The 16,612-nt window shown below is 42.5% G+C and overlaps 1 protein-coding gene across 1 annotated transcript in view; it reads right to left on the bottom strand.

The window, feature by feature from the left end:
* The window catches only part of ZDHHC20 (zinc finger DHHC-type containing 20), a 170,555-nt gene that overhangs the window by 89,711 nt on the left and 64,232 nt on the right, over window positions 1-16,612 (bottom strand). Inside the window, 4 exon segments of the mRNA XM_030200304.1 lie at window positions 2,855-2,924; window positions 4,394-4,518; window positions 15,002-15,077; window positions 15,080-15,091. Of these exon segments, the coding sequence (XP_030056164.1) occupies window positions 2,855-2,924; window positions 4,394-4,518; window positions 15,002-15,077; window positions 15,080-15,091 (283 nt within the window).

Consider the following 16,612-nt stretch of genomic DNA (forward strand, 5'->3'; position numbering starts at 1 on the left):
CCAGTTCCTTGATGCCTTCCTTACCCACACCTCTGAGTACATCACCTTCCCCACCACCCCCCCAGGCCCTGCAGAACACATGGCTGACATCTACGCCATAGCTCGCTTCCCCTTGGTCATAGGTGCCATTGACTACACACATGTTGCACTCAGACCCCCCCCCCCCCCCCCCCCCCCCGGGGCACAAGGCCACTTATAGGAACAGGGAAGCATTCCACTCACTCAATATGCAAGTTGTGTGTGACGCCCAGGGGGAGATTCTAGACGCGTGTGCCCGATACCCAGGTTCCACCCATGATGCCTATATATTGCAGCACTCAGGAATCTTCCGCAGGTTTGAGCAATGGGAGATCACCGGCAGATGGCTCCTAGGTAAGTGCAGCATGGATCTGCCCAAACTATACCTCCTCCACCAGGCAACCCTAAGCACTGGCACCCTCCAGCTCACTCCACAAGGACCATATGACAAATGTTGACAAGAATGAATGTTGGGGGCATCCTTTGGCGGTTCTGGAAGATGGGCACCCTGATTTGGGCGTTTCGCACTGCGATAATGGAATGTCTAAGGACGTCCATACTATTTTTCGATTATACCTACCTGATTTTGGCCGACTTCACGAGGGCATCCTAATTCATACTTGGACAACCTTTCAAAAATGCCCCTCATGGGTATTTAGTGGATACAACTAGCTACAGTTTTATTATTAATACTCAAGATAGAAAAAATTAACATATTAGATTTTGTGATAACATGAATACAAATTTATATCCTATACATGTATTTGGCCTCTTCCTTCCCTCTCCTCCCCCCACTCCCACCCTATCCAGTTTATAATGTCCTCTGTATGATCACAGAGATCAATAGGATGTAACGATTTTGTCATAACATGGACAAATACAAATTTGTATCCTATACATGTATTTGTCCTCTTCCTTCCCTCTCCTCCCTTCACCCCCATCATATCCAGCTTATAATGTCCTCTGTATGATCACAGAGATCAATAGGGTGTAAACCTTTGACACCAATGTCCATTAGTGGCTGGTAATAATTGTCTTTACGCAAGGGTATTGTTGCCTGTGGCATCAACAAGGCTTTGACTGTCCTACAGCTAGCAGTTCATAACCTGCAACAATGCTTGGTATTTCATCGGCACAGACCATGCTGCTGGCCTGACCTATGCTGACCCTACAGTGGCACCACTTGTAGACAAAATGGTCAGATCTCTTCAAGTGAAGCTAGTCTCACAGATAACCTGCTCATTGGCACAGACATTATGGGTAACTGGCCTCACAGCTGGACCTGAAGGCCCCCACCCTAAGTTGTGATGCTCTTGCATCCACCCTCCCTCACTGAGGATTCCCTGAAACTGTTGTGCATGTTCTCAATCACACTACATAGGGTGGAAGGGATGTTGAATGGGAAGCTGTTCAGTCTCCTGAGGAAGAAGACAGGCTCATGTTTGCATGGCCCTAAGTATGGGCTGTCCTTGCAGACCTAACTCTTCTGCCTTCCTTGGCATCATGGGTCCCTTATTCCTTACTTGCTGTGAAACTTCATGCCAGTGGGAAGCTTGAAAGAGCTGTACAGGAATGAGGAGATGCAGGCAGTGAAATTCCTGATTGCACCCTGGCCCCACTACATGGCCTGTTGATCTCCAGGCTCCTGAACCCTACCAGACCTCACCCCTGGGAATGCCTCCACTGAGGATGGAGAAAGTTTTACAAAGACCAATTTCTTATTTCTCTCAGTCTCTTACCCATTTCAAATTTCAATTCTGCAGGAAATAGAAAGCGCTGCTAGGCTCTCTTTACAATCAGAAGTACCATGTCACCTTAACTAGTTTCTCAACAAATGAAAGCAAGGTGTTGAGGACAGTCAAGTGGATGTGTCTTAATATCTCTGATCCTGGGAAGTATACTTTCCCTTCATTTTCTCCTGAGAACGCCATAAGTATTTTCCCTAGTCTCAAACAACTCCAGGTTCCTGTTTGACTGCTCGCTGTCCTTTCATCTCTTTGGTTACTGGAGATGATGGCCTTAGATGTAGCTGACACCACTCAAGTGTATGCAGCATTCTTGGTATACCTGGATCTCTTGGAAGCTAGGAACTGGTGGGAAGTGACATGTCGAGGTATAGCAGAACTGCAGATGATATGCCTATATGGTCGTGAGAGAGAAGCACAGAACTCCCAGGTGGTGGTGCCGACCCCTGTCTCGGTGTCATACAGCCAGGAGAGGATAAGAAAGATTATGGAAGTAGCTTGTGAAACTGAGAATAAACAAAACACCCCCATGGCTGTCATTCTAGCTATTGTGGAGTCGGACTCGACAATAGTTTATTATAAATTGACTGATGGCTTTGTGGTACCAGAACTTCCCGATTGTGTACAAGACATGGACAACAAACAGTGGAGGAAAAGAGAAGGAAATTTCTAAAGTGATAACGTTACTGCAGTTGTTTGTCAAGTAGGCCATAGATTTCAGCCTGACATGAAGAACGGCGTGGAAGCTTCATTTCCACACTTGTAACACTATTTTAGGAGACGCTTAAATGCAGTATTTTGAAAGTGAAAATGTTATATTTTTGTATGTTAGCTGCTGTAATGTTTTGGTTTTTTTAAAGCATTTCTGTTAGGGTTTTTTTTTTTTTGCCTGTGTGATTTGGACATTATATACGATCATCCATCAGTCACTTGTGGAAGGTAAAAATATAAGTACATTTGCTGAAACATAAGTAAATGTATGTTAGATGTAAATTGAAAAACTATAAAAAATTGTAATCCAAAAAAAAACAAGTGAAAGCAAGTGCATTTCCAAGGGAGTGGATCACTCAGAACAGCAGAAAGTGACTTACATGTCACAGGCAGAACAGTGATGACATCGATCAGGTTTAATTAGTTGGCATCTGTCACAATATCGGATAGCTGTATTCATTGAAAGAGAAAAACAAATTCTAATCTGGTTTTTCACAGGTCACTGCACTGGGTTATCCACACACACACACACATGCAACATTTTCAATATGTTCACCTGGTGTTGCATACATTCCTTTTTAATTTGCACTTTCTTGCATTTATTTTAAAATAATATCTTATTATTCATTTTTTACCTCTCTAAAGAAATGTGTTCATATATTAGATACACTACTAAACCCATATAGGAAAAGACTAAAGCTGCCATATTAGATGATAGCAGATAAAGACCAAATAACCCATGCAACCTACCCAGTTTTTCTTGGTTCATATCCCAGCTGTCTGCCATAATAGCTTAACTTCTTGTAGGATAACATCTTTATCTAAATCATCTTTTTGCCATCTTCCTTTTTGGGTCTCTACCATCCTGGGCAAATAATCCTATACCTGAGCCCTCCTGCAAGCTTCACAATCTTACCTCCAGCACTGCAATACTGTACAATGCTACAAAAATTAGTGAGGATGTTGCCCCAATATTGGGTCATGTATATTTCCAAGGCCTTCTTGGACAGGCCTGTCACCACCAACCTGCTACCAGATTTGTTTCTGAGGAGTAATAGTCTGTTGGTTCTCAGTTAGTTACTAAGCATATTCCTCCTCAATGATCAGTGGGCAGTGTGCCAAACATTAGCACACTGCACAAGACAAACCCTATGCCAGCTTGGACCTGGTGTTAGGGTTTGTGGAACATTGGGGAGGAATGGAGAGCCCTGTCCAGCATGCATTCGCATATTAGCACACCCCCCCCCATCCCATTCTCCCCTGCAGGAGACCCGAATCCCCACCTCAAGCCGGCTACACGGGGCTGGAGGTCTGGCGGAGCTCCAGTCCCACCCCCCCCCCCCCCCCCCCGACACAAGCCAGGCAATCCAGGTAATAGGCTGAGGCATAGTACGTCCCAAAGGGCGGGGGGTTGAGAGACCCAGAGACTACACCCCCGGGGGTGCAGGGACCACACAGGCCGATACCCCTAAATGCTCCTCTACTTAAGACTGAGCACCCCTGAATTTTAATTCTTTTTTGGTTCTGCTTTTAAGCCCTTGTAAAGTTCCTGTTCCAGAGAGGAGAAATAAAATATGCACAATGGGGCCAAACAACATGCAGCCTCAAAGACACACAAATCAGAGCTGCACAGACCTGCACCTACCTATGTTGGGAGACTGAGAAATACTGAAGGAGTAAGGGTTGCACAGTGGCTTATACCGTATTGTTAGTCAGTAGTTCTCAGTCTCCCTCTGCCGGTAGGAGTTGCTGCTAGAAATTGATTATTTTTCTGTTCTACTCCATCTCTTTCAGCTTTGCTCGTTCCCCTCTTGTTCCTTGCACATTGCTGCCTGGGAGGGGAAGAGCTGAAACAGGAAGTATAACAGATTTCTCATAGGAAATAAAAGCAGATCACATCCCATACTCCTGCTACTTGCCTTTTGAAGTTGTTGTTGTGTAGATTGGTAAATCTTTAGCAGCCTTTCTAAGAATTTCATGCTGGGATTCTGGTACTTCTTCTCTTTCAAATTGTTCTCTATCAGTTTTGGATAAGCAAAACTGCCAAAGTCAAAGGAAAAGTTGTCTTATTACACTTATTGCAATAATTGTACCGATTCATTTTATTCAAAGCAACCTGCATATAAAATACAAACAAGTATCATACATGAATTAAATTACTAGCATAATTTATAGAAAGAGAGAATGATAAACAAAGGATAATATTAGAAATACCAGTAGTAAAGATATATGCTTTAAAAAGATCTTTATAGGAGAAATGGTAAAAAGCTTAGGGAGGGAGAAATTGTTCCAGAATCAAAGAACAGTCAAGGAAAAATGTCAGATACGAATGGTAAAGTCAGAAAAAGGATGAACGAAGTTTGAGAATAGAGGCAGCTAACGGATGTATCTGTTCAAAGTGGTCTTGGAGACAGAAGCGGGTCTGCTAAACTGGAGAAGAGAAGAAGTTATCTTCTTCATAAAAGAGGTAACAGAAATGGAAAAACTGACAGCAGATAAAGAACAAACAATCTGTCCAGTCTGCACATTTTACACCAACTGCTCAGTTCTACAATCCTTTCCTCTCTCTCAAAGGTCCTCTATGCTTGTACCATGCTTTACTGAATTCAGGTATTGTCCTTCTGTGCATCTACACCATTTTTAAAAAAGAAATACTTCCTTAGGTATCTTCTGAGTCTACTCCCTTTTACCCTAATCTTACGATCCCGTGTTCCATGGCCTTCTAGCCATTGAAAGAGGCTCACTGCTTCTACGTTTATATCTTGGAAGTATTAAGCGGTAATTTTATAACAACATCGTCTATTGAGAAATCAAAAGGCACCTACTTTAAGCTTTTTGTAAAATAGGTTTCCAGATTCAGCCCCAACAGCATACAAATATCCACATACAGACTTATTTCTTCTCCAGAAAAGGAGTAAATGTATGGATGTACTCTACAAGCACAATTTTAGAACAGCTGACCTAGATTGGGAGGTCAAGAAGGCAAGATAAATTGCCCCGTAAGAGCTGCAGAAATCACATATATAATTATACAATGTACATTTGCACCAACCTACAAGTGTGAATAAAATCGAGACCACCCATACTTCACCCAAAATCCACACTGACCACACCTACCTCTGAGTCGCATATACATATGGCATATCACTGCGCATACTTGTATGTGGCGGGTGAGGTAGTATTTTATAAAGCAGCATATATCAATGGAAAAAACGCTTTATAAAAATTACCCTCATGTATATACTTGCATATTTCATAATACACACATATACAATCACAGCTCTGCCTCCCAACCTGCCCAAACTACTATACCAGGAATGTCTGCACACAGACTGCACTAGGCAGGTGCACCTACATTATTCCTCTAATTCTATAAATTATAGAATAGTACCAGTTATCTACATAGCATAATTACTTGACAATAATCAATAACTGTCCTTAACTTGCATTAATTGGCACTAATTAACTAAGCGTATAAGGCCGTGTTTCCCAAGTCCGGTCCTGGAGTACCCCATGCCAGTCAGATTTTCCAGGATATCCACAATGAATATGCATGAACTTGATTTGCATATACTGCCTCAATTATATGCAAATCTGTTTCATGCATATTCATTGTGGATATCCTGGAAAAACTGATTGGCAAGGGGTACTCCAGGACCGGACTTGGGAAATACTGGTATAAGGCAGCCCTTAAGACCCACCTGTTTAGACAGACAACTGTCAGTCCCAACTGATATTACTCCTGTCTCTTTGTGCCACTGGGAGTCCACGTTGGAGCACTGAGTCTGCACCCTTTGCTGTAGTTCTCCACTGCTTTTACCCTCCTCTGTGGACAATTGTATCATCCCTTTTTCTTTTTCCTCTTTACTACTGAATTTGTAGTTCTTTTCCTGCTATGCTCCACTTGTGGACATTTTTTTTTTTTTTTAAATCATTGTAAACCACTGAGAATGTATGTCCTTGCGACAGTATATCAAATAAGGATGAACATGAACATTTGAAGTTAATTACATAAGTGACCTGTGACTGTTCTATAAAGACATGCGTAAATTGTCTAGTACATAACTGCAAATGGGTGCAGTCACATGGGAGGGGCATTGGTGGGTGACTGGCATTCCAACTATTCTAATGCAGATTTATATAATACTACAGTTATGTGTGCAAGGTACCTCATTTAAGCGTGCACATTTCTGCCTCTCACAGACATGGTGTAAAGCAGCTACACGCCTGTAGCGGGTGTTCTCCAAGGGCAGTAGGATGCTTATTCTGATGAGTATTGTCATCAGATGGAGCCCAGCATGGTAAGCACTCCCCAGCAACTTTCTAGAAGTATCTGAGAGCATGCACTGCACATGCATGTGTCTTCCCACCCTCCATTGTCTTGTGGGAGGTCAGTTTATTTTATAAACTCCATGGGAGGTGGGCAGGGCAGTCAGAATAAGCATCCTGCAGTCCTCCGAGAACACCTGCTACGTTAGCAACTTCGCTTTCTCCGAGAACAAGCACAATGCCATTGTTCTGACAGATGAGAATACCTAGCTATCAGGTTGTCCAAAATAAATAAAGAAAGAAAAAAGGCCTGCAACAGGCAAGCCCCAACATACTATATACTTGCTGCTATTGTACTTGTTGGACTGTTGCAAATTGTTAGTAAAGTTATTTGAATGTTAAACCTTAACCAGAGAGAGAGTGTATTTTGTGAACAGTGATACAGAGATGAAAGTGATGGCTGAAGACCCCACAGCCTACTGGGATTTAGCCCAGCCCTGGCCTGCACCCTACTCATCTAATGTTTTGTGGACCCTGGTCCCTGATTCAGGAGCTTGGTCAGCAAGCCCCAACTGAAGGTTAGGGTTACATTTATTTTCATCATTTTTATTGACAACTTATGGATATTTTGCACACAGGGGGTTGAAGCTTGACTATCAAGCACTCAGATTCTCTATTTAGATACATTATCGACAAAAAGATATTCATTGACTTTGTTATTATACATAGAATTATTCTATTTGCCTAAACATTGTTCAAAAGTCCTGTGTATAAAAGTTATTATTATTATTAGTAGTAGTAGTGTATGTTATGTTTACTGTTGTAATTGCCTATTTCTCATGTTTGATCTAATCTTACTGTACACCACCTTGAGTGAATTCCTTCAAAAAGGCGGTAAATAAATCCATATATATATATATATATCTATATACATAATTTTTTTTTGCACACCACCAAAGGGTGGAAGCAGAACCAAGTCCAAATGACCAGCCCAAACAGGAAGTAACAGCGTCAAAACAGTTTATTGGTACCCTACACGGTCCGTGTTTCGGCAACAAGCCTTACTCAGGGGTCAAAATGCTTAAGAAGTACAACAGGGATGCAGAAAGCACAAAACCCTTAAACAAGGCACAGACTAAATGCGCTGTGTCCACAAAGTGAATGGTCTCCAGGGCAGAATAAAGCAAAGCGTGGACCTTTGTTTCCCTATTTTTTTTGGACAGATTAGAAAAAAAAAGAAACAAGGCCTACGGGGTGAGTTGGAGTCTAGACCCCAAATTAAATTATAAACTGGCGTCATATTGGAAGTCCTGTTCCAAACAGTAGTGAGATCTGAAAGTGTGGACCTGAAATTCATGGTGCAGGTCCTGCAAATTGCCTCAATGGAGCCTAACCTCAGGTGGGGCTACTGAAGTAGCTATGGCTCTGACATTGTGAGCTGTGACATGATCCTGCAGAGATAGCCCAGCCTGGACATAAATATAGGAGATGCAGTGTGCGAGTCAATTTGAAAGGGTGCATTTACCGATAGCAGTCCCCATCCTTTTGGGGTCAAATAAAACAAGGCTGTCTTGCAGTCCAGAGTGTGCAGTGCACTTTTATCTTGATGGGCGTGGAAGTCAATGGGGCTGAATTGGTGACCTAGTCTCTGCTCAATTGAGGCTGTTACTCCCAGTTTGATTCCTGGGTGAGCTGCTCTCACGTCAGGGGCACTTCGAGAGTATCAAAAACTTTGATGCTTCAGTGCTCTCTACACCATGCTTGGGGGGGGGGGGGGGGGGGGGGGGGGGGGGGGAGAATGATACCAATACTTCTTGACCTCTATTCAACCAATAAGGAGAAAGATGAATCCTTCCTCGATCTTGGGATAGGATTGGAGGATGTCCAATCTCGATGGGTGCCACTGATGCTCGATGCATCCCCAGTATCTAATGCAGCTCCTGGAACCATTGAGACTGATGCTTCCGATACTGAAGTTGATGGACCGGACTTGTCGGTGCTAAAATTTAATTTGTGCTGCTTCTAACAACCTTTAAGTCCTCATTTTGACTTCTAGTAACAGAGTTTGAAAAAGAGGATTATGATTGGACCCCAGGCACCAATTATGGGTGTTTATAAGGGACATGGTCCTGTTGCACTTCTTAAAACCAATATCCAGAAAAGCAGCTGAGGTGAAATCAAATGGCTCGATTTTGAGCCTAAGGAGCTGCAGAAAATAAAGAAATTCAAAGTGCCAAAAACCTGAGTAAAACAAACAAACAAAAAAGGGCAAGGAATCTGGCCCCACACGACACTTACACAAAGAAGCAAAACTATGGCACAGACTGTGACAGAGAAAGACATGAGCTGAGGGGGAGGCAAAGAAACCGTGTCCTCGTTACTCTGTGGAATGAAGATGATGACCTGGTCCCACATGATGACAGTATGTACAAAGACATAAGCATGTGTGGCACTTTGCTCTCACATGCTTCTAGAAAGTTGCTAGGAAATGGTTACTGTTAGAGAGTGACATGGAGACAAAACATTCATCCCCATTCCCTTCATGCAACCAAACGTTTCCTGTCCTCACTCGATCCTCTCACTGTCCCTGCATTGTCCATCCTCACTGCCGTCCCCTCACCATTCCCACAGACAATTTTCTTCCCTGCATCTCCCCACTCAAAGCTGAAAGGAAGATTTTATGCAATTTTCACCCCCCTCCCTGCACCCACACTCCATACACCTTTTTGAGCCCCCCCAACTCCATCTATCTTTTTCCCAGCTCCGTGATGTTACTGAACTTTAGCATTCTGTGTCTCACTGTATTTTCAAATGTAAACCACACTGAATCCAAGTTTGCTTGGGATAATGTGGGATATAAATGTCAAAAAAAAAAATCCTTCTAATATGAAGTTCACCACTGTATGGTCGATGTAAAGGGGAATCTTCCAGAAGGCTTCCTATCAATAGTAGGGTTGCTTGTTAAGTTTCCTGCGGACTCCTAGTTGGTAAATGTCAAATTCAGCAAACAATTTGAAAATTTTTTTGTATGTGAATATATATTAGGAGTATACACTGCAGGGGTCCTGAAGACAGTGTGGGGTGTGGGCATTAGTTTTTTTGTTAACAAGAATTGCCACACCATTCGTCTACCATTTTTATGCTGCTACATAAACATCACCTACCCAATCCTTTTTTAACCAGACACGCGTTCCCTCCTGTTAAATGAACCTCCTATATAAACACTAAACCTGTGCGCTCTCTGTGCATGCTAGGAGAACCTTTGTTCTTTTTATTGGCAAATGCAGCATATCTACATTAAGGTATACTATACACAGATCAGCCAACTCCCATAAGAAAGGAAGCGCAGTTTCTTTCCCAAATAGGCTGCCCCAGGCACCTCCCAGCAAAGCTCCCAGGGGCATAGGTCATCATTAGACCCTGAAACAGATAAGATCAGCCCGGGCAGTGGGAGCACTCCTCAATAACACCCTTGTCCTCCCACCCCACAAAACATTCAAGAACCATTCACACACAAATAACCACCATACGCACCCTCTTCCCATAGTCACTTGCACATTCCACACCTCTCCTAGTTACCTCACCTTCCTCTTTCTACTGACTTAATATCTCAATTCAAAGACCCCCGCTCCTGTCCCTTAAAACCCTTCTCTCCACCCTCCTCAAAATAACATAGCATGAACACAATTCTTGTCCTAGGAATCATACAAAAAGTATAAAACATAGAATACAGAGGCAACAAAAAAATGTAGCAGGCCCAAGATAGCCCGAGGTCTTTTAGAGCTTGTTGATGTATGGTGGCTCAATATGCCACCTGCCAAAGCCAAACTTCAACCCTAATCCCCTGGAAAGAGGAAAGCTTTTTGCCTTCTTTCTAAATCTCAAATTTACCTTGCAGTGTACTTCAAACAAACAACTATTTCACAAATGGGGACCATCTCTTCCTCACCACTGACATTGCAGCTACATTTTACAGGGCCCCTTGGCTTAATCATAGAGGCTGGGTTGGTACATATCAAGCAAATATATTAATAAGATATGTGAGGCGTTCACACTCCATCCACCCATACTCCCTCCTGCGCATTCACCGATTCAGCGTTGGGCAGGGATGCACTTTATGAGTACTTCTTCAGGGCAGGAAAAAACTACATCTTTCCTGCCTGCTGCTGCTGCTCTGACCAGTGTCACTGTTTCTTAAAAACAGCTGCCGAGACTTCCACTTGAAATCTCGGCAGCCATTTTGAAGACACGGCAATACTGGCCAGAGCAGCGGCAGCAAAGAATGGGGTTCTTTCCTGCCCCTGATGAGACCACTACATCACCAGGGCATGTTAAGGTAGGCCCAGGGAGGGCCTACTGAGGCTTGGGTGAGGGGCGGTAAACCTTTTATCCCCATTACCGCGAGATAAAAACCAGTTGCGGTCCCAGCTCCTGTGGTTCTACCACGTAACATACTACAGTTACTGTAGTAGTACCATAAGGTTTTAAAAAAATGTTTCCATTACCGTGGTAATTCCCACGATAACCATTACCGTATCTGCTCCATCGAATGACGCCACCCATCAGTCAGAATAATTACATCTTGTTTGACCTCAAAGTGGTCACACCTAAATGTTGATATGTAAATGCCAACCTACCCTAGTATTCTGTAATGGCAATTAAGCAATTAATTGCCGTTATAGAATTCACACTGAGCACATGAAATTTTGGTGCCTAACTTTAAGTGGCCTTTCTTGAATTTACTCCTTTATGCACAGTTTTATAAAAGTTCTTTTCTGCATGTAAAACAGCCATTATACATAGAAAAAAAACTTTATAAAATTACACATCATCAATCTTTCTGGTCTCTTCTTTATTCCAGGGTATACATATTTAGGTCTTTTAAGTCTGACTTCCATATGCTTTATGATTAAACTGTTGACCGTTTTAGTAGCTACCCTTTGGACCATCTCCATCCATTTTTTTTTTAATGCTAAAGATTTTTTTTGATTTGCTTCCCCAGTTGTATAAACCTCTCAAGGTGATGTGCAAATATCAATTCCATATAAAATCATTAGAACACAAAGTCCAACTCATAAAAAGGGGCAATTCTGTTAGTCTAGTATATCAAAATTGACAGAGGCAGGTGGCATCTTATAGACTAACCAGTTTGAGGCAAAATAATATCGAGGACCACTGTGTCAGATGCATGAAGTATATATAAGGAAGATGAATGAGGAAGGGAGAGAAATGCAAAATAAAGAATTAGAAAATGCAGGGAGGGTGTGAAAAGAAAGAGATAATGGCTGCATAGTTCAGCTAATTGACAGGTACGGCAGGGAGAGAGAGAACGAAGACAGGATAATCTCAGAGTAGTTAAATTCATTCACACCTATAGTGTGCCATGAATTCTGGGTCTCTATTCAGGCCTACAATGATGGTGTCAAGCATTTTGATGCATTCCAATTCAGTGGTTTCATGTTGGAGTGTCCTTTTGAAATTTCATTGTAGTAGTATGCTATACAAATCTACTACTAGCAAGCAAAATCTCTATCATGTATCTCACTTAAATGAGGGCAAGACTTCAGATACTCGACTCTAGCGGATAAAACTGTTGCTTGAGTCGGGTCGCTCAGTGTTTACCTTAAAAGATATTCTTCTTTTTTGTGTAGGTGAAACTGCTGGCGAGTATCCTCATGAGTCAAAACCTCAATCTATAAAGCCTTAATTTTTCTCGGCAAATAATCCCTTAAATAAGAGTGTACTTAGCTGCTGCTTGATATGTATTTTCAGTGGGTATGCCCGACAGCGAGCTCCTGTTTCGCTATACGCTTCCTAAGGAGCTGAACCCATCTGTGTCTCTGCATTTACTTTTCAGAGACACAGATGGGCTCAGCTAACTAGTCACATAAGCTTATCTTCCCAAAATAAAGTCATACCATTTGACATACTTCCTCCTCGTACAATGTAGATAAACTAGTGAGGTTTGTTGTGTGGTCCACTTTAAAGGTTAATAAATAAATCTACTGTCTTGATCTGAGGAAGGAAGTTTTGGCCTCCAGAAGCTAGCCAAAAATGTATGTAGTTAGTCTGATAATAAATAAAATCAAAAATTATTCAAATAATTATTCAGTCAGACATATTAATAAAGTACATAAAGTATTGCCATACTGGGAAAGACCAAAGATCCATCAAGCCCAGCATCCTGTTTCCAACCAGTGGGCAATCCAGGAACTGGAAGAAAACATATCTGGGAGAAATGCATTCACTTCCAAATGTTCTTTGTTTCATGATTACAAAAGAAGTCTTGCTAGGATGTAACTACAGTAAAAAGGTCGAGCAAGTTCTCTCAATTAACAGTAACTTTGGATCTTTATATTTTCATAACCCTACCAATGACTACACAAGCAATACATACTTGGGAAAGCTCAAAGGGGTCCTTTTAATACGCTGTGATAAGAGTAGTGCATGCTTACCACAGCTTAAAAGGGCTTACTGCAGGCCGCGCACAGGCCGCATGCTAATTCTTTTTAATGGCTGTGCACTAATGGAAACATAGCGTATAGTCATTAATAGGGAACATGGAAAACTGGCCATTTTGCAGCTGCGTAAAAATTGGCCTTAGTACATGGGAAAAACCTGCTTAAAGAAGCTGAGGCCACTTTCTACAGCAGCTAAGTAAAAGGACCCCTAAATCTTTTCACCATCTTTACTGCTTAGTTCACAATGGGCTCGTTTTCGAAAGAGAAGGACGTCCAAATCGGTATAATCGAACCCGATTTTGGACGTCTCCAACTGCAGTCCGTCGCAAGGATGTCCAAAGCTCAAAGGGGCGAGTCGGAGGCATAGCGAAGGCGGGACTTGGGTGTGCCTACCACTTGGATGTCTTTGACCCATAATCAAAAAAACAAGGACGTCCCTGACGAACACTTGGACGTTTTCACCCGGACCTGTTTTTCTTACGAATAAGGCACAAAAGGTGACCGAATGACCACATGGACCACCGGAAAGAATCGGGGATGACTCCCGTTACTCCCCCAGTGGCCACTAAACCCCCTCCCACCCTCAAAGACATCTTTAAAATATGTCGTGCCAGCCTCAGATGTCATACTCGGGTCCATGACAGTGCATGAAGGTCCCAGGAGCAGTTTTAGTGGGTACTGCAGTGCACTTCAGGCAGGCGGACCCAGGCCCATACCCCCCCTACCTGTTACATTTGTGGAGGAAACAGCGAGCCCTCCAAAACCCCACCACAACCCACTGTACCCATATATAGGTGCCCCCTTCACCCGTAAGAGCTATGGTAGTGGTGTACAGTTGTGGGTAGTGGGTTTGGGGAGCTCAGCACACAAGGTAAGGGAGCTATGTTTCTGGGAGCAATTTATGAAGTCCACCTGCAGTGCCCCCTAGGGTGCCTGGTTGGTGTCCTGGCATGTCAGGGGACCAGTGCACTACAATGCTGGCTCCTCCCATGACCCAAATGGCTTGCATTTGGTCGTTTCTGAGATGGACGTCCTTGGTTTCAATTATTGCCAAAAATCAGAAATGACCAAGTCTAGGGACGACCATCCTCTAAGGACGACCAAATTCAGGATTTGGGCGTCCCTGACCATATTATCAAAGCAAAATATGGACGTCCATCTTGTTTCGAAAATACGGGTTTCCCCACCTCTGGATTTCTCCATTTTGCAAGGACGCCACTTTCGAAAATGCCCCTCAATGTCTCACTCAAAAAAAAAACAACCCAAAACAAGATTTTTATATTACATTACATTCCGTAATAACCTGCACACAAAAGAAAGTGAGAAACAGTAAATCTAGGAATTACATTAAGATTCCATTCAATCCATCTAAAAAATTCCCACTTAAACACTAAGCGAATATATTTTTAAACACAAACATTTTTAGCACTTTTCTAAACAGAAAAAAAGTTTCTTAGAACCCTCAATGGAGATTGGTAGTGTAGTTCAAACTGTAGCTACCTGATATGGCAAAAATGATGACAGTACATTAAAAAATTTAACCTTCTTTTACAATAGTCAATCCTGGATAACACAGTTTGAAACAATAAGACTGAAAATGGTAAATCAAAATATTACGGATGTTCTGAGTTTCTGTAACATGATAGGTAAAATTAAAATAATTCTGAACATTCACAGCACAGTATACATTTTAATGAAGGGGTAACAGACCAGGTGTATCATCTGCACATACATAACCAGCACAATGAATACTTAGAAAATGCAAACTTGAACCCAGTTCTACACTAGAATTCCCTCTTTTGATGGGTAGCAGGAGAAGAAAAAATTGTCTTCCAATAGGACCACACAAACATGACAAACGACAGATGAAAATCACAAGGTAGACAACTGCAATAAAATAAATACAAATAACGTTTCAGTGACCAGTTAAAAAAAATTGTAACATAAAAGTGTAGGAATTTGTGGATTCCCTGAAAACCATTATTATTTTACAAGCAAAAGACAATGACCTTTACATCTATAGCATGATAAATGTTAGCACTGCAGGTTTCTCCCAAACAATTTAAGAACAGGCACAAAAGTGAAACAAAAGTATAACACAACCACTGAAAGTATGTGAACATTTTTTAAAGAAAAAGTTGGCTCTAATTTAGAAACAGTTTTCCTAAAAAGTGTGCTACTTTAATTTTTCACATGATCGAATTTATGAGTAAATCTGGAAGACCAACTACTAGAGTAGCTCTTCCACTGGCTCCTAGAAAACAGACTGGTTAATATTCAGGTGGTGGTCAGCATTTGTTTTTCACACCGGCTGCTACTGCTGCTACATTAGACCCCCAATATTCAATTGCCAGGCCATGTCTGGGCAACAACACTTAATAATGGCATCTGACGGGAATCATGCAGGCTGCCAGAATTAATGTGGTCCTGACCAACATTTGGCCAAGACCACATTAGCGGAGTGTGCAGATCCCCCCCCCCCAAATATATTTGTGACCCCTCCATCCCCCCCAACACAATTGTAGACTCCCTTCAGTTAGAACAGGTCCCTGGAGCTGATGGTTCAGTGGAGCAATAGAGGCAACAGCGAATCCCACTTGCTCCTGTCCAAGTGACACCACTGTAAAAATGGATGCAATGACCTCTAGCAGTACTAGAGGCAGGAGATAATGGGTTAATTCCTGCCCTCACTACCCTACTGGACCAACAGGGATGGGTCTGTTCCAACTGAAGTGTGTGTGTTGGGGGGGGGGGAGGAGTCTGTGTCAGGGGGATCTATGATTGTTGAGGGATGGAACCAGAGATTGTCAGGGTGGGTAGGAGGGAGGGGAAGATGCTGTAATCTGCAAGCTGGGACCTGGAAGTTATGCAGGTGCTGGCCCAGTGTTCCCTTAAGGTGAGCGCAATGAGCGATTGCTCATACAAATCAGGAGCATCACTCACTTAAGATCAATGTGCGTGTGCGTTCGCTTCAGAGAGATGTGGGAACAAAACTTTTACTGCCCCACGGGAACAGAAAAATGTTGTTCCTGCAGTAAAGAAATCCTTTCCTCCGTTTCCAGCTTCCTCCCCACAGGATCCTGCAGCGATTCACAGTAAAACACTGTCTCCGTGGTTTTTCCCTACTGCTGCATCCCACCTTCTACTGCAACTTCCCATTTCAGTTCAGCATCAAAACCGGAAGTTGAAGTAGAGAGGGCAGAATGTGGCAGAAGGAACGCCACAGAGACGGCCTATGATTGTTGAATCACTGCCGGCTGCAGGAACCCAAGGACGTTGGATAAAAACAGGAGACGGGCTGCATTTTTATTTAATCTCACTTATATTTTTAAACATGCCGGCTTGTGCAGCATACGGATAGTAACACACTTAATATTGTTTATTACTACTATTTACTACTGGTTGATA

This window comes from Microcaecilia unicolor, chromosome 4 (genome assembly GCF_901765095.1).
Source record: "Microcaecilia unicolor chromosome 4, aMicUni1.1, whole genome shotgun sequence".
Lineage (NCBI taxonomy): Eukaryota > Metazoa > Chordata > Amphibia > Gymnophiona > Siphonopidae > Microcaecilia > Microcaecilia unicolor.